The 23033-nt window shown below is 26.8% G+C and overlaps 3 protein-coding genes and 1 long non-coding RNA gene across 4 annotated transcripts; 2 read left to right on the top strand and 2 right to left on the bottom strand.

The window, feature by feature from the left end:
• Positions 1–11915: 11915 nt before the first annotated feature.
• Positions 11916–13279, bottom strand: LOC112747498 (protein PAM68, chloroplastic-like). Its single transcript, XM_025795534.2, has 2 exons — positions 12864–13279; positions 11916–12674 (listed from the first exon to the last, which is right to left on the bottom strand). The coding sequence occupies exons 1-2, from the start codon at positions 12915–12917 to the stop codon at positions 12090–12092; spliced, it is 639 nt and encodes a 212-aa protein (XP_025651319.1). The 5' UTR covers positions 12918–13279; the 3' UTR covers positions 11916–12089.
• A 1038-nt stretch (positions 13280–14317) lies between these two features.
• LOC112746921 (putative F-box protein At3g29830) lies at positions 14318–15784 on the bottom strand. The gene is made up of 2 exons (XM_025795033.1): positions 15382–15784; positions 14318–15153 (listed from the first exon to the last, which is right to left on the bottom strand). The coding sequence occupies exons 1-2, from the start codon at positions 15782–15784 to the stop codon at positions 14318–14320; spliced, it is 1239 nt and encodes a 412-aa protein (XP_025650818.1).
• A 2125-nt stretch (positions 15785–17909) lies between these two features.
• On the top strand, positions 17910–19413 carry LOC112747497 (histone-lysine N-methyltransferase ASHR2-like). The gene has a single exon (XM_025795533.3). The coding sequence runs from the start codon at positions 18205–18207 to the stop codon at positions 19246–19248; it is 1044 nt and encodes a 347-aa protein (XP_025651318.1). The 5' UTR covers positions 17910–18204; the 3' UTR covers positions 19249–19413.
• Positions 19414–20845: 1432 nt separating this feature from the next.
• On the top strand, positions 20846–22344 carry LOC112747496 (uncharacterized). The gene is made up of 2 exons (XR_003174904.3): positions 20846–21335; positions 22038–22344. It is a non-coding gene; the product is annotated as an uncharacterized lncRNA (long non-coding RNA).
• Positions 22345–23033: the final 689 nt, after the last annotated feature.

The raw sequence follows: 23033 nt of genomic DNA, 5'->3' as shown, positions 1-23033 counted from the left end.
GCAACAACTTAAAAAGTATTATATGTATAACATTACCTAATTTTTAAAGGGCGTCATTTATTTATTTTTTTTCTTTTATAAACATAGAATCATAGAAGATTAGTTTAATTTGTGATTCTCCAAAATTAAATTTTAATTCTCATTACAAAAACTAAATATCTTGTCATTCATGTTCGTTATCTAAGAATATAACTGATGTCATGCACGTTGATAAAATAGATGCCTAAAAATAATTAATAAAAAGGCTAATTATTGAATTTGAAAAGGTAAGACAGAAAAAATAAAAAACAAATAAATTTGTGTGAAAAAAAATTTCTTCATAAAGAAAAATAATTTCTCAAAATTTTTAAATCACTTTAATTGAAAAAAAAAATCTAACTTTAATTGGTATAGCTTGATTTTCCGATATATTTATTTGAACAATCGAGTAACATGCAATCATGCATGAATACACATTTTGATAGAAAGAGAATCAATCAAAGATAGAAAGAATGAATAACATGCATGCATGGTTGCCTTACTTCCATATTAAGCGTCTAATAAAACTTTATAAGCCTTTAATTTGCATGTGCATCAAGCTAATAAGGTAGCCTCATCACTAAACAGTAAATAAAACCAATTTTTAATCGCATATATTTGAGTACTGCTAGGAAGCCAATAGGCTAAGCGTACAATGTGTACAATGAGCACATCTCATGTCATAAGATCATTCATCCCAAAAACTTAAGGTGATTTTGGAGTTTACCAAGGATCGAACCATTGACCTTTCGGATCTATAACTCTAAAAGTATAACATGACAGGACAATGTAACACTAATGGTCATATCTCTAATACTTCCTAAACTTTCATTGTACATATTGTACGCTTAGGCCATTGACTCCCTATACTTTCTCTATTTTAAAAGGTTAATTTTGATGTACTGATAATGTAAAACATTTTATATAGATATATAATCACAATTGTTTTTTTATATGACTATTCACGCCGTCAATATAAAAAAGTAGTTATTTTTAATATTAAGTACGATTTTGTTCCTTAAAGTATAGGCCGAAATTTTTTTTGTCCCGAACCTTTTTTTTTCATACAAAATCGTCCCTAAAGTTTAACTTCATTTTAAAATCCTCCTTATTTTAGAGACCAAAATTGTACGGAAGTGGCGCTAGAAACGGAAGCAAGGATAGATCGTAGACAATTTATTCTTTTTCTCCCCTTTTCCCTTCTTCTTTCCTTTTCCTTTTCAGAAGTAGAAATATTTTCAGTTCTCTTTTTTTTTTATTTTATAATTTTTTGTTATGGACAATTTGTTCAAAATTTTAGTATTTAAGTAAAAAGAACATTTTAAAAATTAATTTTAAATTTTAGGAATAATTTTGAATAAAAAAAAGTTGGGGATGAAAAACAAATTTCGACTTATATTTTAGAGACCAAAATCGTACTTAACCTTTGTTTTTACTAATATAATGTTATGTGATTAGATACACGTATAAAATATACAAAATTAAATTCATACTTTAAAACCTATATATAGTTATAGATGATGATGATGATGACTAGAGAGTACTACTAGTGTTTGTTATGGAAGAATTATTCTAAACTTGATGAGTAGTTAGAGATATAGTATAATAGGTGTTTTTTGATGATCCTTTTTATAAAAAGCTCATGACTGTCTTCATCGATTGCAACAAGTTTGGTTTGAAATGAAACCACATGCATGAAGCTTATTGGATCCAAAGATTACGTGATGGATGGGAAGTAGCAGTAAACTAATAGTGATTTTCCTATTCATCACCTTTGAAATTGGAACCATGCATGATGTTGTTATAGCTCAGATTCTGCATTTTATAGACTCTATGTATGTGTATATATATATATATTATAGCTTAGCTTGACCAACTTTAATTTAATTTAATTTGTCTTATTTATTTATATATGCAATGACCTCACAAAAGATCCGCAGCCAGTTTTATATGCACATATTTTTATTGTAAATGTAAACTCATTATTATATATTCTAGTATCGGTCTCCTTTTTGTTGATAAGACTAATCAAACCATGCATAATTATTGACATTGTCATATTATGCATGTAGGGGAATAAGATATATAAGATTTTTTTTTAATATTGCATTATTAGAAGTGAAATTTTTTATGATGAATTAAACTGTGTGTTAAACATTATTATGATCATGTACAAAATATCAGTGACATTTTATATTATTTCAATTAAAATAATATTTTTTAATAAAACATCAGTGACATTTTATGTTTGAATAATTAAAATAATATTTTTTTATTACAAAATGTCAATAACATTTTATTTTTTTATAATTAATTTTTTTATTACAAAATACCAATGACATTTTATACTTCCACCACAACTCTGTAAAATACTAAAATAATTAAATATTTTTATATTCACATTAAAATTATTCATATATAAAAATTTTAGTCTATATATAACAAGTAAATTCACCTTATTATTTACAAATATTTGAGTGTATTCACACACACATGTATGTACGCTTTATATCTATTTTATTTATAGACATATTTTTATATATAAAAAATAAATATACAAATTATTAAAAATAAAAAGAATTAAAATTTAAAAACTCATGTGGGAAAAAATGTTAACCATATATAATTTTATAAGTTGGATTAGTTGAATTTGTAATAAAAGAATTTAAATATATAGTTACAAGAATTTAAATTGTATTGAATTATTAAATACGAATTTATTTCCATTAATAATGTTAAAGAGATAATAATTTAAAATTATTTTATCTAATTTAATATTCATAAATTCATATATGTGCCATCTATAGTTATATTTATTATGCAAGTGATTAAAAAAATTATAAAATAAGATAATTTAAAATTTTAGACTAACTTTTTGGTTATTGTACTGCCGTATTTAACAAATTCTTTGTGGCATAAGATAAAGTTCATAAGCATTATATTACTTTGAAAGAATGTACAAATATTTATAATAATATTGTATATATATAGTATGTATATAGATGCATAAATATTATTCCTGCTATGAAATACCCTTTATTCGACATTTCCAATTAAGATTTAAAGACAAGTATATATACTACTGAATACCGTTCTTGTCATTCATTCTCTCTAAAGTATTCAAATTGGTAACCTTCTTTATTTTATTCGGCTATGGTTTATTCTCTCATTAGCCAAAAAAAGCCATCTCAAAAGAGACAAAAGTTCCTGCACTGTTGGAAATATTCTGTGCTCAAAATAACACACTTCTCCATTCTGTCTCATAACAAATTAGACGTTACATTTATAATAAGAAAATAAAAATAAAAATAATATAATATGACACAACAAAAAGCAAAAAAATATTACAAAAATTGCAAAAAAAAATAAAATAAAAAAGAAAATTAAAGGGTAGTAAGTTTTAGTAGTATATATTATGGTAAAAATTTAGGTGCAGTCAACTTTACATGAAATTGATAATTGAAAGCTGTTAAATAAAAATTTAATCAAATCCGTTAAATCACATAACGTTTCTAAATTATTAACTTCACGTATATTATATATTATAAGAAACATTTCAAGTGCACCGGAAATACTGGTGCACCAATTATTTTAACCGTTGATCTGAATTATAAAAAATATATATAATATATATTAATTAAAATTAATTATTAAAATAATTGATGCATCCAAAGTACTTGAAATGTTTCCTATATTATATTATTAGAGTAACACGTCACTGGATCGTTTGGTCCTGTCAACGGTGCACGAGTGAAGTGGCCAAATATAAATGTTCTATTCGATTAGGTGAGTGAGAGAGAGAGAATCAAGATCAAAATTGGAATTGAAGGAAGATTTTTTTCAATCTTGTCAAAAGAACAAGAAATTTATTTATTTATTTATTTATTTATTTCTATTTTCGACTATAACTATTGGAAAAAAAGGTTCTATATGTCATAGGAACCAAAAGGTCCCTTGGTTTCTTTGGTGCTATTATGTTGCTGAATGCTGATGCAATGTACCTAATAACTATAATATTTTCTTTTTCTTTTTTTTTCTTTTATAATGAAAGATTAGTTGGGCACAGTAGTTATATAGTCACGGACAGTATGTAACCCAAACCAAAGAATCTGAGGCTTGGTATTTAGTTATGGCAAATTTTATATTGTCTTTTATTTGGTATCTAATTTTTATTTAAATTATTTTTTATAATAATTTTAAAATATTTAAAAAAATTAACTTTTATACTTTTAAATTTAAAATTAATTATTTAATCTATTTTAATAATTAAATAATATTTTTTAAACACCACAGCAAATATTTTTAGTTATTTACTATTTAGTCCAGTCAAAGGGGTCAGGTTTTGAATGTGAATAATATGAATGTATGTTGAGTCATTTTGCATTGTACGGTAATCAACATAATAGTAATACATAGTAACATCACTGGCTACCGGCTATGGCCGGTTACTATCACACAAATTTAGATAGTAGCTCTTTAACAACATGCTTGTATTTTTGTTTGGAGTAATCATTGTTTGTACAAAGTAGTAGTTAGAGAATAACTTTTGTGATCATTTAGCAGGTATTTTATTTTATTTTAAATATAGGAATAAAGGATAATATTTAGTAGTTATTTTAGTTCAAAAGTTTCATATTAGTGATACAAGATATAACTACTATTGAATAATCTTAATGCATTGTATATTTAAGTTACCCTTAATACATTTAAGATGTTTCCTTAATAATTTATCTCAATGATCAACTGCTCCAATTATATAGTTGATAAATATTGAATTTCTATATCATCATTTATCCTTTATTGAAATATTAATTCAATTATTTTTGTTGTTTACAGTATTTTTTAACTCGACAGATTAAAGATTAATTTATTACAAATTTGAGTTTTATTTAAGAGTCTGTCGTTGACCAATATATTATTATATGCATAAAATATGATTTAAACTCACGATACTTGTTTAAACAGACGAATAAACTGATTATTCGACCAATCCAACTTAATTTTTTAATTTAGTTAATTAACCCCATCTAATAGTAAATAATGATAAATGTGCTAGTACGGTACCATGTCCTATTCAAAAAATGTACCCAACAAAAGTCTTGATTTGTGTTAAATCTGACAAATTGTAATCTAAGATTATGCTAATCAATGACTCAACATATAAATGGAAGAAAGAGAAGGTACTGTTGGGCCCAACCCAATGGAGAGTGTTACCGGCTATTGTAGGTGAAAATTTTAGGGTTAGTGATGAGTGAAGAATGAAGTGCTTTAGCTTTAAGTAAACCCATTTACACTTATTTGTTTTTTGTCCTTTGCTTTATTCCTGCGGCTAACTCACTCTTTAAGCAAAGAATGCTTGGAATAGAGGGACAACAAAACCGTCCAGTATTAAAACTCTCTATCTCTCTCTCTCTATATTAAGAAATGTTATTCCACGTGTCATGGTGTGATTGGCCAGTGCTTTTAAGCTAAAGATGTTTTACCAGATCTTGTTAAGGAAGAAAGCATAGTCCATTGTCCAAAGTCATTCCCTCCCTACCCTCAAATTGGTTTGGGTCTTGTTTTCAAGTGAATTCAAAATATTACATAAATAAATATACTTTAATTATTATTATTATTACATTTATTTTTGTCCTCCTTATCTTTTTCATTCTATTATGACCTGTCATTGCAAGTGTAATTACCTCAAAAGAATTTACTCACTCTTAATTATAGCTTTTACTTGTACATGAAGCAGAAATAAAATCAAAGTTTTACCCCCTTCATCTGTGACGGATTAGTTGGATTGAGAAATATTATAGAGAACAAAAAATATATTACTACAATAATTTTGGCAGATAGCGATAAAAACTTTACAACAATTTTATAAAATCGTCGCAAAACGACAACCTGTAACACATATAGTGACAGTTGTTAATTGGGACTGCAATCAAGATTATATTTAGTGACAGTTTTTAAAGTAGCGTTTGTTTTGCAGTACTGGGACAGAGACTGAGAGACTGAGACACAGTATCTTTGTTGATTCAGGGAGTGGTACTAAAATTTTTGTCTCCAAAATTTCAGTATTTCAGTGCCTCCAAAATATAGGGACACAGGAGACTGATATTTTTAGAAACAGAAACTGAAACTTTAATAACATTTTATACCTAAAATACTCTCATTTTAATTAATTAATTCCAATTTTATCATTGTGCAAATTAAATTAAAATTTTATTCTTATTTCAATTTTTGTCTCTTATTTGGCACCAAACAGAATACTAAAACTTATTTCAGTTTCTGTCTCTTAGTATCTATCTCTCAATCTCAGTCTTTTAATATATGTCTCTCCAACAAACACTACCTAAGAAACGACATACATGAAAACATGGTGGGTGACTATACCACTTTTAACGTTAGGAATGTTCTGTTTTTCTCCATGAACAAAGAACGAACGAACATGTTGTAATAGATACACTTATATATATTTGTGAAAAGTGAAAATCTAACTTAACATATAATCTCAATCCCCAAGTATAGTCTTTTCTTTCTCCATTTCCAATGTTGAGAGATATACTCTCTGATTACTTTGGTTATTATTATTTGCCTCTTTTGATTTCTTGCTTCAGAGATTAAATAAAAACACACACACTCAGCAGTTACCACTACCCTTGTTAAAAGAAGAGATACACAAGTGGGCTATGTCGTGCAAAATGCAATTACTGTTCCATTTTTTAAGCTTTTAAACCTCTCCGTACGCTACAGCTGGACAATATAAATATAATAATTAAGATATTATATTGAATGATTTAGATAAATATATTAAATATTAGAAATTTTTTAAATATATCGATATTTCAGTAATTTATAATCATTGATCTAAATTATATATATTATATATATTTTTTATAATTAAGATCAACAATTAAAATCACTGAAATATTCATATATCAAATTATCAATACACTTGAAAATTTTTCTTAAATATTATCTATCCGTTTTTAACTATTATATGAATAATCAGTTTCCAATTACTCAGATCAGCCTCATGCATGTTGGAAGTTTAAAGTTTAAACCAATATGAATTTTGGAATTTTGTTAAGGTCAAATTAATTAATTCCTAGATGCTATATGTGTATGTGCATGGTCTAACCTATGTGGTCCCTTGAAAATTAAAGTGTATGCATCAAGGGCCGGCAAGGGAGGTTTTGCTTAATTTCAAGGGAACAATCTAATCACGTGATTAAGCATTTAATTAAGCATTAATATACTATAATAAGCTAAAGATGCATGTGTATGTTTTTTTTTTCAATTAGACGTGAGATTAAAATTATATTATCATAATAACTATAAGTATCATTATATTATTAAACACTTAAGATTTATTTTGATTTATAACAATATTATATTTAAAAATAAGATTTAATTTTGATACACTTACAGAATAAAATATTTTACACAATCATCTAATTATATCTATTTGTTTGAATAATTATCTATGTAATTAATATAAAATTTATTAACGTAATATTATATAATTGGATGTATATATAAAATTATTTTAACAGTTACTAATTTAGTTACCAATCACACTAGATTATGTTGAAAACAACTTTTTCGTTGCAAAAAAAAGTTGCTTTTAGATTAAAATTGGGTTACTCAAAAACATGTTAATTATCATGCATCCCACAATTCACAAAATAGATTTTAATGCCATTACATATATGTAGGGTAGAGTAGTTTTTTTAAATGAAAGGGGAATGAATTACTTGCATCGTTCAAATTAAACTTTGATAGCTTTGTAATAAGGATAATGAAAAAGTAAAAATTTAGGTGCAGTTAAATTCATATGAAGTTAATAATTGAGAGCGATTAAATAATTTAACTGATTTAACTAAATTTTTATCTAACAGCTCTCAGTTATTAATTTCACATGAAGTTAATTGCACTTAAATTTTCACCTAACGAAAAACAAGAAAAAGAAGATATATAAAGCTTTCAGACAAACTAATAATCATATATCTATCTATCTATGAATAAAATCTCTTGTGGGGAAGAAGGTGTTGGAGATAACTAGAGGGAAGGAAATTAAATTAAATAGAGGCGGGTATTCTGAATATTCAGCTTGTTATTATTATTATTCTTCATGATCAGGGTGTGTAGTACGTAGGAATGTTAGTAAAGTGTGAAAATTTAGAAAAATAAAAGAAAAAGAAAGAAAGAATCAGAGAAAAAGAGAGAGAGAAAAAAAAAAGTCCCTAAGAAGTGTGTTTCTTTTGAACAAAGAGAAAACGTTCATTAAGCTGGCTACTTTTTTTTTTAATTTAATTTTGGTTCTCCTTTCCGGGACAAGATTTAAACTAAACTGTCCATGTATAAAACCCTTTAAAGAAAAGACACTGATGAGTTGCTGCAAAATTAGAATGTTTAAAGCAAAATTTGTTTGAGTTGCTGCAAAATTAGAGTGTGAAAATTTTTAAAAATAAAATTTGATGTTATAATTTGAAGTATTTATATGAAATTGAATTGATGGTGTTATTGTGGTGATAAGTGATGAGTGCATGCAAGTTGGTGTGGCCTACATGAATGATGAGAAGAAAGAGACGTGATATTTGGTATGGTTATGTAACATGAAGACATGATGGGTCAATGTAAGTTCAGGAATAGAAAACTACACGTGTTTTGTTTTCCCCTCTCATTCTCATCCTTCATTCACCCTCCACTCATTATCATTCATCATCAACAATAATAATAAGAAGATTTTAACTTTACACTAATTATTCTCTCAAAAAGAAATTATCAATTTATTAGTCTTTTACAACAGTAAAAAATAGACAAGTTCGTCAAATCTCTTATTTTTTTTATTATTAAATATTAAATAATATAAATTATAAAAAAATATTAAATCATATATATAATTTCAAAACCATTTTAATAAATTTATAATTTCTAAAGACATCAAAAAATTATAATTTCTAAATTAATTAACAAACATTAAAGTCTTTATAATTATAAATATGTAATAAACATAATCATAAACTAAGTAGTTTTGAAATAAAATAATAAAAATAACATTGTCAAAATAAAATAAATATTATCCAAAATATATAATTAAACATCTACAAGTTTAGAACATAATCAATCAAACATAAAACATAATCCAATACGCTAAATTAGAACATCTTCAAAAAAAAATTCTAAGCCCAATGAAAAAGCCTATCCTGTCCCATTCCATCAAAATTCACGGTTTAATCGGTACAGATTAGGTGGACTTTTGATGTGTGGCGGTCTCAATTTTCCAGCTCAGCCCACCATTTTTAGCAGGTTACGTAGCCTAGCGCTGTGTGTTTAGGCCCATTTGCTATCGCTAACCACGACAAATAGCGAAATACATGAGCAATTCTATTTCGTTTAGCATTATTTGTTAACGAGGGGGCATACATGTCCACTGTTTATTATTGTAAATGATTTAATTGGTATTTTTTTTTTCATCAAGGACTAATTAGTCCGTAAACAAAATTTTTAAAGATGTAATTATCACTTTATTCTACTATTACTACTACTACTACTAATAATAATAATAATAATAATAATAATAATAATAATAATAATAATAATAATAATAATAATAATAATAATAATAATAATAATAATAATAATAATCTCTTACTTCCATGCTCATCCCGCAGTAAACTAAAGACCTTTGCCGATTTAATTTGGGGTTTAGCTAAATGTCTTTGGTTACTATTAGTATAAATTATTAAAATTTTAATGTAACAAAAAATTAAAAACACATTTTTTTAATATTTTTTGTAAACAAAAATTGAAATAGATTGATAGATAGAATCTTTTTGACATTGTCTTCTCTCTTTCCTATTAATTTGGAATCCCTTTCATATTCATCAATAAATAGCCTCTTGATTTCTTTTTATTCACCTATGATGGTGACCACGTCTGCTGCTGCTCATGTGATGTTTGGACATAGGATTGAGTCCTTGTGAAAAAAATGAGCAGACTTGAGTGTTTTTCTTTTTTTTCCTCCAAAATTAGGAGTAAGACTCAAACAGGAATGGACATATGGAGACGAGCAGAGATCTCGGCTCTCTAATTTTTTTCTTAAAAAATAATAATAATAAGTTATTAGATATGATTTAACTTTTTAAAAAATTTATTTAATATTTAATTTATTATAAATAAAAATCTAACCCAATTTAAATATTAATAATTTTTAATATCTAAAAAATAAATAATAATATTAAAAAATTTTAAAAAAGATATTATTATTAATATTTTTTAATTAAATAAATTTTTTTAAATTTCATAAAGTAGATTATTTTTCTTCTTGTGACTGTCTTTTTTTATTTATTTGGTATTAATTCTCTCTGTCTCAATTGTAACAACTGAAAGATCTTTTTTAGCTATGAATATTGTGAAAAATGACTCCGAAACAAAATGAAAGATGAATTTCTTGCTAATTATTTTTTAATTATATTGAAAAAAATTATTAAAAAATTTTGCACAAATTCTATTATTATCGATGAATTTTATGATACGAAGAATCGACCACTTTGTTAGTAAAAAGTACACACATTTTTTGCACTTTAAAATATATTCTCTATCGGTATATTTTTGTAATACATCTTACATTATATAATTTTTTGCATAATTTTTTAATATTATATATATTATTGACTCCCATAATAATATTTTTGGACTCAAATCTTTAATCTCTTAACTAGTATAGAAAAATTATATTATTTGAATTATAACTAGTTGGCTGCACTTGAATACTTTTATTTTAGGATAAATGAAGTAAATAAATAGTTTGACTTTTAATAGTTACATATTTATCTTGTTTTTAATTTATCAAAATTGTATCCATTAAAGGACATTGCTCATATTGCTGGACATATTAATAAAGAAGTTAGTACGTAAATTTTTTATTCATTTGATTGATTTTATATTATATTTAAAGTAAGTTAATTTTAAACTAGTGTGTTAGAATGGTCATAATAATATTAATCAGATCAATTGCCATTATTGATAAGGTTAGATTAAGATATGAGGTATATTATATTCAACTTTTTTGGTTCAATCAAGTTAATTATTTTATTTACTTTGGGGAATAATTTTTGTAACAAAAAATAAATATCCAGTTGGAACATTTTTTTTTTTGGGTCTGATAGTAGGGGAACAACTTGGATTTTTGGTAGGTGATAGTTGTAAATAAGTGTTTTTTTTTTGTTTTTTGCTATTATATAGTTGTAAATAAGTTATTCTCATCAATGGCACCCAAAAACAAGTAATCAATAGACACTTAACCTCTACAGACCCAAAAAAAAAAAAACATTTGGCCTCCTGAGCTATTGTAAAGTGTAAAGGTAGAAAACATTTCCTATCAAATGCTCTAATGATTCCTTTAGCCAAAACAATAATCTCTAATGATTCTTTAACCCAAAAACCCAACTATTTTAAAAAGTTACCGTATTTCTAACTTTTTGTTACCCAAAAAAGGCTGATTTTAAAAATGGAGGAACATTGTGTGTAATGCATTGATGGCAACCTGGTGTATTTGATTTTTAATATGGATGTTAATTTTTTAAAATTTTAATTAACAAATCTAACCCTCAGACTTAAAGGGTAGTCAAATTACAAAAGAAATCCTACTCTCAAATTTCATTAAGATAAAAATTTTGAAATTTAGTGGAACACAATCCGATTTGTGTTGCCTAATTTGTTGATATCCAATTCCACGTTAAGATAAAACATACCAAATCCCTAAAAATTAAAAAAAAGTATCTATTTTAAAAAGTTTTTCTAATTTCTTTCATAATTGTTTATAAAATAAATGCTTTGAAAAATTTGTAGTTTTTCAATCCAAAATTTTTACATTTAAAATCTTAATCATTATCCTTAAAGCATTTGTTAACTAAAATCAAGGTTGAAATATAAATGTAATTTGGAAACAAACATTGTATGACCTACCAAGTGTAATTCCATGGGCCAAAATTGATTAACTAATATAGTGAACTATAGAAAGAAAACCATGAAAAGTAAAACATAAAAAAAGAAGAATGGGCCTAATATGGGCCTAGTTAATTCTTCCTAGACCCTTCTCCTCCGCCTCCTTTAAGTGATTGCCAAAAGACAGGCCAATTCTTTTGGGCCTCATTCCAGCCCAAAAGAGAGCCTTCCCTCAATGGATCCCAACTTGAGGACACAATCCCATAACTAACCCCCAACAATGCAGACCCAAAGAAAAAGAATGAGACAATGAAAGGCACCCAAGTGGGCACATCAATCTTGAGCCCAACTTTGAGATAGTAAAAGAATGGGAAGAACAAAAGCCCAATTCCAAGTGGGATACCCACTGAGAATCCCATTCTTGATATCATTCTATTGGTTACCACTTCAGGAATCACACCTTCCTCTCTCTCCTCTTCTTCTTGGTATTCTTCTTCCTCTTCATTATCACCATACTCTTCCTTTCTTGGGTTTTTGGTCTTTTTCTTCTTCTTGTTTGAAGAGGCTCCGAACCCCTTGGGGCCCTTCAAGGTTGCATTTATAGGTGAAAGGTGTTGAAATCTCGATTTATGAACATAGCAATCATGAGGCTTCATGTTTCCATTGAAATTATTGACTTTGGAGAGTGTCCATAACTTGTTATTACTCCTAACTTGCTGCATTAGAAATAGAATAACATAATTCTATTATTATTATTATTCTAAGTTGGTAATGTTAATCATTAAAAAAACTACAAACTACAATCACCCAAATTGGAAATGAGAAAAGAACTTCAGCTTGGTTCAATAGATGAACATACATGATAAAAATAAGAGGTATAAAAGGTAAAGAGAAAAGAGAGAAACCTGATGAAGAAATTGAGGAGTGGAAAAGGTGGTGGGAGTTGAAGATGAAGCCATTATATATACATGGGTTTGAAGAGAGTGGTGTTTTGATTATTATAGAAGAGAGAGAGAGAGAGAGAGAGAGACAGAGGTGTAGTGTTTGTAAAGGATAAGGTTGGGAAGGTTATCTAATCTTCTTCACCAATGTGTCTTTCTAATTTCTATAGCACAATTTTACAATAATTTAATTTAATAATTAGTATACTTTTCACCCTCAAAAACATTTTGAATTGTAAAGATTAGAAATTATATCACAAAAAAATATCACAATAATTATTTTTAAAATATATACTAAACGTATTTTATAAACATAAACATTTTTACACTGAGTTACTGAATTTTGGTATTGGAATAACCTTTTTTGCTATTAAAATAGCATTTTTCACTCGGATTCTGCTTATTATGTTTAAAGAGAAAGGTTAGACCAATAGCCTAAAATTGTTCAATAATTTTAAAACACTTTGTTTTTTTTTTTAAGGTTGTGCGAAATTATACGAGAGCGTTTCTTTTAAATAATTTTAATTTATTTTAAGAATTGTTAACAACAATATATTTTTTTTGTATTCGTTTTAAGTTTAAGAATTAGATTTATAGAAATAATTTATTTTTTAAAAAAAGTTATTATGAAAACTAAAATATTTTTATTCACATATCGAAAGATAGATATTTAATATTCTCATATTAAGAAAATAAAAAAATAATATATAAAATTACTATTATATTTCTTATCAAAGATAACATTTTTTTAATTTATTGATATTGTAGATATCTTGAAAATTAAATTTTTATTCCTATATCAACTATGTTACGTATATATAAAAAAATAAAATTTATAATATATATATACAAATGCATACATAATAATTGATTTTGTAACTTATTTTTTGTTTACACATAGAATTTTTATAAAATTATATTGAATAAAACAAATTTATCATAATTTTTTTAAGTATGTCAAAAATATTTTCTATTAATTCGTAATACTAAATTTTTTTTAATAATATTCGGATACAATATCCACTTAGAGTTGTTTGTCTCAATTGTAAAGTAAGAGAAAAGTATTAAATTACTCTTCCACCTTAACTCATGATAATAATTAAAAAAGTTTCGTGGTCTACAAATCCAATCTAAAAGAATACATAAATTCAATTACAATTTTAGTCTTTATTATCTTATCTTTATCTTATCTTTAGTTGTTCTTATCTTATCTTTATTTGTTTTTATTTTTCATAAAACAATGCTCTATATATATTTAGTTTTATTCTCATAGTTGACAATATACAATTCAATCAATCAACAATCAATAAAAATTCTTTTTTTTTCACAATTAAAAGTTGTATTGTAATTAAAAAAACATTTGATGATTTACAGTTAAATAACAAAAATTAAGAAAATTGAAACACTACTAATCATAATTAGTATGAAAATGACATCTTATTATTGACTTGGGAAGTGAGCTGAGCAACATCATTCGATTCTGACTTGAATACTATGGAGAGGTAAATTGAATTTTTTGGTAATATAAGAAGAGCCTCTGCCTCTTTCGCTATTGTTGCTGAATCACTGATTATGGTAATCTTTCTTATTATTGTGGCATTTTTTATGACATGCTCGATAAATTTGACCTCTTGTTCTTTTCCTGTGAATCCTTTTATGGTTGCAAACTTTAATGTGTGATTCATACAATTGTACAGGTTGTTCCTCTCCCAAAACAATGACGTTGGAAATGACAAACAGATATTATCATAAGAATTATTTGCATCCGCAGAACATTCGTCTTCCTCTACCGGCGGTATTGTTATTTCAAGAGTTTCAAGGCAGAGGGATAATCTTAATATGTAGGAAAGTGCCATAGATTCTCTTATGTTATTCAAATCCAAGTCAATTGAGGCAATCAGTATATTTTGAAAAATGTTGAATGAATTATATCCCAAAAGATCACTGCAATATTCAAAAATATCTTGCGTTTTTAAAAGAGGTTGGCCATTTGATCGCCGGATATGCATTCTTTGAGCAATTGAGTTGCAAGAAACGTGGAAAATCCTCATGTTAACTGTATAGATTTTCAAACTCTTTGGTGGACACATTAAAGAATCAACAACCAAGGTTTCAAGTCTCTCAACATTGAGATCAACCTCATTCACAATCAACCACCCAAGCTCCAAGAACTTAAGCCATGGATTGTTGATCTCAAGTGTCTTAAACCCCTTTGACTCAACAATACTCAAATTCTCCAAACCCAAACATTTACCTAAAACACCATTGATAACGTCATCACTCATACGCATGTTCTTCAACTTTAGGATTTTTAATTTCCAGCCACACCCATTAAAAGCTTCTGGCGTTGACATAGTCATCGTGTAATTGGTCAACTCTAATGAATTCAGGTTTAAAAAATTCATAGGGCGAAAATTAAATTTAACTGTTTTAGACCCCATAGAAAAAAAAGGAGGTTTAGGTTCTGGAACCAAATACTCACATTCTAATCTCAAAGAATTTATCTTTTTGAATTTATTCAGAACAAAGTCAACCCAAAAGTCCAATTCGCCAACGGCAATGCTCCTAGGAAAGTGTTTGAAGCTAACACTTGTTAAATCACCAACATAGCTATTAAAGACCATACTTATGACGGTGCCATATAGGCTACCAGTACCAATTTGTCTTTTCGCAGGCAATATGGAAGGTCTTGACATGGTAGTTTCATCGAATTCGAGGTGTTCGGCATGCCTCCACAATTCCTGCCATGATTTCGCCAGGGTGCTTGTCCTCACGGCTTCAGCGACAGAGAGGGAAGAGATGACCATAGTCAACAGCTCGTTTGGGAGGTCGCTGAGCCTATCTGACGATGCATGAAGGGTAGTTTCATCTTCTTCTTTTCTCATGATTTTAGTTTCGCTTGCCATTGAGAGGGAAGCTTGTTAGTATCTTACGTGAAAGAATAAGAAAAGAAAAGAAAAGAATTTTTATTGATTGTTCAATGTTGTAAATTATTAGAGTAAAATTAAATATATATAGAGCATTGTTCTATGAAAGATAAAAGTAAATAAAGATAAGATAAGAACAATTAAAGATAAGATAATAAAGACTAAAATTGTAATTGAATTTATGTATTTTGTTGGACTGAATTTGTGAGTCACGAGACTTCTTTATTGTTATCAATTTATCATGAACTAAGATGAAAGAATAATTTAATAAAAAGTATATACTTTTATAATTATTATTGATTAATCATTTATATAAGAAAATTTCTGTAATTTCATAATATACAAAAGCTATAACGCAAATTTATATTTACACAATAAAAATTTTCAAAGATATATAATTAAAAAAATCAAATTTACGACCATTAATTCAAAATATTTTTCTATCAAATATTTTAAAATTCAAGCACTGCAATCGTAATAAACAATCATTTTACGAGCGATTTATAGTATTAAAATATTTCATATTAATGCAAAAGTTTAAATATTTAGGGAAATAATGTTTGATTATTTTAGTGAAAGTTTGATTTTTTTTATTCTTCAACTAAGAAAGTATTCTATGATTTTACTGTAAAATATTTATTAGTTTATTGTCAAAAATTTTAATTAATTTAATTGATTCATATAATAAAATTAATATTAAATTACTCTTCCACCTTAACTCATGAAAATAATAAAGAAGTCTCGTGATCCACAAATTTAGCCTAACAGAATACATAAATTCAATTACAATTTTAGCCTTTATTATATTATCTTGTCTTATCTTTATCTTTATCTTATCGCTAGTTATTCTTATCTTATCTTTATTTGCTTTTATTTTTTATAGGATAATGCTCTATGTATATTTAATTTTATCCTCATAATTTACAACACACTTCAATTCAATTCAATCAATCAACAATCAATAAATTTTTTTCATTTTTTTTATTCTTTCACAATTTTATCAATTAAAAAACACAATTCGATTTGAATTTGAATTTTTTTACATCTTTCGGTTAAAATCCATTGCTAAAATTAAATTCCTCATAAATTATTTAATATTATATATATGTGTGTGTGGAGTTATGTAAAAATTGAAAAGCATCTAATAAATATGTGCATGTATAAATTAATAATTTTGTTAGATAACCGACAAGAAGTGTAATCTACTAAATAGTGACCTTCTTAAGAAGATATTTTTGCATGTCAAACAAATTTTATCACTCCTTGATCTTCACAATTCGCATAAAAAGGTGGAGCATTCCGGGGTCGGTGGTTTGAGAGGGAAACAGCTGTGAAACATTTTCTCAATTATTGCTAATAAAAAAATATTATATATATAAAAAATAATCATCAAATTAATACTCTCTTTTTTAGTGTTTATTTTTTACAACAAAAAATTTAAAACACTATTTAATTAATATATAATCTAATATTTTCGTGTAATATATATGATATATTCTAATAATTTAATTTTAAACAATATTATAAATTAATCTTTAAAAAAATTTTAGTCAAATATTCTAATTTTTAATAAATTTTAGTTATTAAATAAATTAATCTTCATATAACATCAAATTATTCTTTTATACGAAAGAATTAATTTAAAAATTAATTTATCTAACTTATTATTAAAAGTTGACCTAAAAAGTGATTTTTCTAATAAAATAAAAAAATTAGAAACCGAAGATAATTAAAATTATTAAAAATTAAATTATCCTAAAAACTGATGTAAAGCATCTCAATTTAAAAGTCCAATAATTATAACAAGTTGTAGATTTTTTTATAAAAAAAATTACTTTAATAAAGACACTAAATTTTTTTAAATATTTATATATGTTATGTTATTGTTGGACATTTTTATTAAGTTGATTAATAATTTATTTTTTAATAAATTAGAATAAAATTGATTTATTATATCAATAATAATAAATTCAATTGTCTGCATTATAATTATTAGACCCAGTTTGATCCAATTGAATTACACAATCTAAATTGAATATCTTTAAATTTTTTGATAAAAATTTAAAAATACAATTAAATTCCAAAAAATGAATTTATTGTTATTCTTATAGAAAAAAACGATTTTATTCTAATTTGTTAAAAAATTTAAAAAAAACTAATTCATTAATACATCCAATAATAATGCGACACTTAAGCATTTTTACAAAAAAAAAAACTTTTTACGCGTTATTACGAAAGCATCCCTAAAAAAAATGCCACTTTTTTTTATAAAATTTGTGGATATTAATATGCTTATCCCCAAAAGCACATGATGAAGCAATAATTGACCAACTCTGAAACTTGAAATCTTGTTGACAGTGATGACAAGTTGAGAAGCTATGGCAGATTCAATGTTGAGGGTGGAGCATATTGCAGGAAAAGGAAGAGGCCTTGTAGCCTCTCAAGCTCTCAAAGCTGGTCAAATTATCCTCACTGAACCCCCTCTCATTCTCTATTCTTCTTCCCCTCTTTCTTCTTCTTCTTCTTACTGTGATCACTGCTTCAGAACCCTGCTACCTACTACTCTTCTTTCATGTCCTTCTTGTCTCAACCACCATTTCTGCAGCAACAAGTGCCTCTCTACTTCCCTCAATTCCTCTCATTCCTCCACTATTTGCCAAGCACTCTTATCACTTCAACATTCACCACTGCTTCAACAACACCATCAAGTGCAAGCGCGTTTTGTTGTTGCTCTTCACAACCTTGCAGTTTCTGAGATCAACACTTTGCTTTCTCTACATGGCACCCCAGATGATTCTATCCTTCAAGATGCAAACTTTCTTCATGATCTAATCTCACCCCTTTTTCCCAACAAGAAGCTTAGTGTTGATCTTGTTGCTCAGGCTCTTGCAAAGGATAGGATCAATTCCTTCTGCTTGATGGAGCCTTATAACCCTAATGGACCTCAGAGATCAATTAAGGCATATGGGATATACCCAAAAGCCACAATGTTTAACCATGATTGTGTTCCCAATGCTTGCAGGTTTGATTATATGGACACTACTTATACTAATACTAATACTAATGACATTGTTATTAGGTTGATTAAGGATGTTGATGAAGGAGAAGAGATTTGCATAAGCTATTTTAGGATTGGGAGGGATTATGCTACAAGGAAGAAGATCTTGATGGAGGATTATGGGTTTGTTTGTGGGTGTGAGAGGTGCAAGGTTGAAGCAAGTTGGAGTAATAATGATGAGATTGATGATGATCATGATCATGTGCCACATGTAAGGTTTCTTAAGAAGTATGTTTGTAATATCAAGAATTGTGGTGGCACTTTGGCACCTCTTCCTCCAAAACATGATGCACCGTTTAATAATAATGTTCTTGAGTGTAATTTTTGTGGCAATTTCAAAATTGATGATGATGATGTTATATAAAGGTGAAAACTCAGGTGAAGAGTTGATATCTGAGAGGCGTTAGATAAAAATTTAGTCAAATTAGTCAAACCATTTAACAATTCTTAGGTATTAACTTCACATGAAATCGATTGTATCTAAATTTTCACCTTATATAAAACATATATGATATTGTATTTTGTAGAATGTCCTAGTATTGACATATTATGGTTTAATTAATACCGAATAATAAGATAATGTTATGTTAAAATTAAGTTTATGAAATTAGTTACATTTTTTTGTATTTATATGGATTATTGGTTAAAGATTAAATAAAAAATTAAGAGTTAGCCATTTTAATTTATTTGAATAAGTATTTTTGGTGAGTAATTTAGTATTTTTAATATAATAGTCTAATACTATATTTTAAAATATTACTGATCAAGTACCGAATAAAAATAATAAATAAGTTTTTAGATACATGCACATATTCACAACTTTGCACGTCTAGTTCATATCATGTGTGTTTTGGCTCACATGATGGTTGTGGTGGTGGTTGTTAAATTCTAAGAAGTTAAAAGTATTGAACTTTAGAATATATATATATATATATAATCCTTGATTTTTAGCGTAGAAATAGTAATTTTTAATTTTCGAAATCACTTCGTTTCATATTTCGTTTTAACATGCTGAATAAAATTTAAGGTAAGTTTTATAGTGTCTTTTATTACGATGTTTAAATTGTCTAACTTGTGTTTTTAAAAATAAAAAATAAAATATTTAAAATTTATTAAAATTGTCTATTTATCTTTTTCGATAAGTTAAAACACTATAGCATTCACCAAAATTTAAAGCATATGAAGCAAACATAAAATTATTATCCTTTTTACCCTAGCCTAAAACTTCGTTATATTCTTTGCCTTGCTCAAATTTTAACTGCAATTATCCAGTTTATTTATCTTTTTGTTCTGGGCGGCAACCATCAAAATCTTCACCACAGAATTGCACATAGGTCTTTGCTCTATTACAGACCACATTATTCGATCCATTTTTTTAAAGAGTAAAAGATATTTTTTGTCTTTAAAGTTTAATAAAAATTTTTAAAATACTTTTAAGTTTTATTTTATTTTAAAAATTTTTAATTTGTATCAAATATATTTATAGCGGATAATTTTTTAAAAAATTTAAAATTAATTCAACAATAATTTCATAAGAACAATTCTTAATACAAGTAAATCAAGTATAATTTTTATATATTATTATTAAATTAGTCTTAAATTTTTTAAAAATTTAACTGTTAGAAATATATTTAATGTAAATAAAATTTTTTTAAAACAATATAAAATTTATAATTATTTTTAAAATTTTTAATAAATTTCAAAGACAAAAAAATATATTTTATTTTTTTTTTAATATATAGACTCCACCAAGTAATATTTTGGCCAAACAGACCCATTTATTAAAAGTGCATGCCCAAACAAACATTGTTGTCAAACTCGCGAGTTAACTTGTAAACGCGTACGAGTTTACGAGTTTAGGTAGTGGAATCGAGTTAACTCAAACACAAACTCGTTTTTGGGTAGACTCGGGTAGACTCGGATAAACTCAGTCAAACTCGCGAGTTTATTCACGAGTCAGCGAGTTTGATTTTGGTTGGGTTTTTTGCCAAAACGGCCCGTTTTGGGCAAAAAAAAAAAAAAAGAAAGGCAGCAAGGGAAAAACCCACTAACCCAGCTAACCCTAAACCCCCTTTGCTCGCACTCACTCTCTTCTCTTTTCCAAGCTCTCTTCTTCTTCGCGTTTCGTCGTCAACAGTCCATCCCTCGCCGCCGTCTGTCCCCGATCCCTCGCTGTCGTTCGCCGTTCCCCAAACCACTGTTCTCTTGCTCTTGTTCTCTCATTCAGTTCGATACACTCTCACTCTCTCGCTCCCTGTTCTGCATCAAAGAACGCGGATTCGTAGAGTACATCAGTCAACACAACACAGCAACACCAGTGTCAGCCATGCTTCTGTCGGTCATTGTGGAGCACAGTTTCATCGGTCATCATGGAGCACAACACAGCAACGCACCAACGCCAGTGTCAGCTACTCAGCTGAGCCTACTTCATTCTGCCATCTCAGCCTTCAGGTATGTTTAAAAATAAATTTGTTACTGAATTGAATCAATTGATGCATTTGGTAGTTGTTACTTGTTAGTGTGAGTTTAATCTGTAATTTTGGTAGTTGAACAAATTTAAATAATTTTGTTATAATGGTATGATTTCTGCCATTTTGATTCTGAAATTAACTTTTTAAATTTTTTTTAGTCTGAATTCTGGTGTGATGAATGACGAAATATGGATTAATGAATTTGAATATATGATAGTTATATATTTGTTAATAAATGATGAAATATGGATTACTGAATAAGCTCTGGTGTTAGATACTTGGACAGTTAGACTGTTAGTTACTTAGATGTTTTTTTGTTAATGAATCTGAATATCTGAAATACCGAAACTCTGATATGATAGTTTAGTTTAGTTTATTGAAAACTGAAATCTGAATTTTGAAAATCTGAAATGTTAGTTTAGTTTAGTTTAGTTTAGTTTATTGAAATCTGAAATTTGAATTTAGGAAATCTAAAATGTTAGTTTAGTTTATTGATTGCTGAAATCTGAATTTATAAAATCTGAGATGTTAGTTTAGTTTAGTTTATTGAAATTTGACTTCTGAATTTAGGAAATATGAAATGTTAGTTTAGTTTAGTTTAGCTTAGTTTAGTTTATTGAAATCTGAAACTCTGCATAACTTTGCTAAATTAATTATTTGGTTTGTTGATTTGTTGATTTAGGGACAAAAATACAAAATATCTTAAATAAATGATGTTTCTGATGGAGATGGTGAAGATGATGATGTTGATGCCATAGAAGATGAAGATATTGGAGGATTTCAGTTTTAGACTTTTACTTTATTAGAACATTTAATTGTGCTTTGTTATTTTCTTTTGTTTTTCGGTTGTGTTATATGAAGCTTTGATTGTGTGATTGTGTGTTTTATGTTGAACTAGATGCATATTTGTGAAGGATTTGAATGTGTCCTCTAGAGTACTGTTATAATTGTAGTATTATGTTAATTTATTATGTGTTTTGATGTTAAAATTGTTAAGTTTGAATGCCTATATTTGAGTAAATATATATATTATACATGATATATATATTTTTTTATAAAAAATTTATAACAGGTAAACTCGTCCGAGTCTACGAGTCGAGTTTAGGTCAGCTCCACGAGTTTACCTAGACTCGCGAGTTTGGCAACCTTGCAAACAAATACATAAATCAAACAAACAAAATTAAGGAGCAATTAAACTTGAGGAGGAGGTAAGCTCATTTTTTTAATTCTTTGAGAATTTAGTTAATATATGTTTTATACATATTAAGATTATTAACAATTTCTTTAATAATGTATTAAGAACTTAAATTTTATATATATTTTTTAATAAAATTTTTCTTAATTAATAATCTTCATATAAAGTATAAACTAAACTAGTGGAAAGAGAAATGAACATGAAGTTCTCAATCTTTGGCTACAATAAAGTTCTCAATTTGATCGATCACACATAAAAATTCGGTAAAAATAAATAAATAAAATTAGGATTAAGTAATTTGTGTCCTAAGAGCATATTTTAAACATACAATAATAAAAAATTTAAAAAAAATTATCGTATTCAATGTATTGAAAATGTAAAATATATATATTTTAATAATTTTTATAAAATATTAGGGTATTCACAAGTACAAGCAATCTAATTACCTAACTAGTCACCAAAAAAAAAAATCTAATTACCTAA

Source organism: Arachis hypogaea, chromosome 15 (genome assembly GCF_003086295.3).
Source record: "Arachis hypogaea cultivar Tifrunner chromosome 15, arahy.Tifrunner.gnm2.J5K5, whole genome shotgun sequence".
Taxonomy (NCBI): domain Eukaryota; kingdom Viridiplantae; phylum Streptophyta; class Magnoliopsida; order Fabales; family Fabaceae; genus Arachis; species Arachis hypogaea.
This window is presented reverse-complemented; position numbering and strand designations above follow the sequence as displayed.

Excerpts from the sequence above, each read along its gene's own strand:
- LOC112747498 (XM_025795534.2), bottom strand. The coding sequence starts at position 12,917 with ATGGCTTCATCTTCAACTCCCACCACCTTTTCCACTCCTCAATTTCTT. Across the intron at positions 12,675-12,863 it reads CTCCTCAATTTCTTCATCAG|CAAGTTAGGAGTAATAACAA; the intron begins GTTTCTCTCTTT and ends TTTCTAATGCAG.
- LOC112746921 (XM_025795033.1), bottom strand. The coding sequence starts at position 15,784 with ATGAGAAAAGAAGAAGATGAAACTACCCTTCATGCATCGTCAGATAGG. Across the intron at positions 15,154-15,381 it reads AAATTCTTTGAGATTAGAAT|GTAAATGTTTGGGTTTGGAG; the intron begins GTGAGTATTTGG and ends ATGGTGTTTTAG.
- LOC112747497 (XM_025795533.3), top strand. The coding sequence starts at position 18,205 with ATGGCAGATTCAATGTTGAGGGTGGAGCATATTGCAGGAAAAGGAAGA.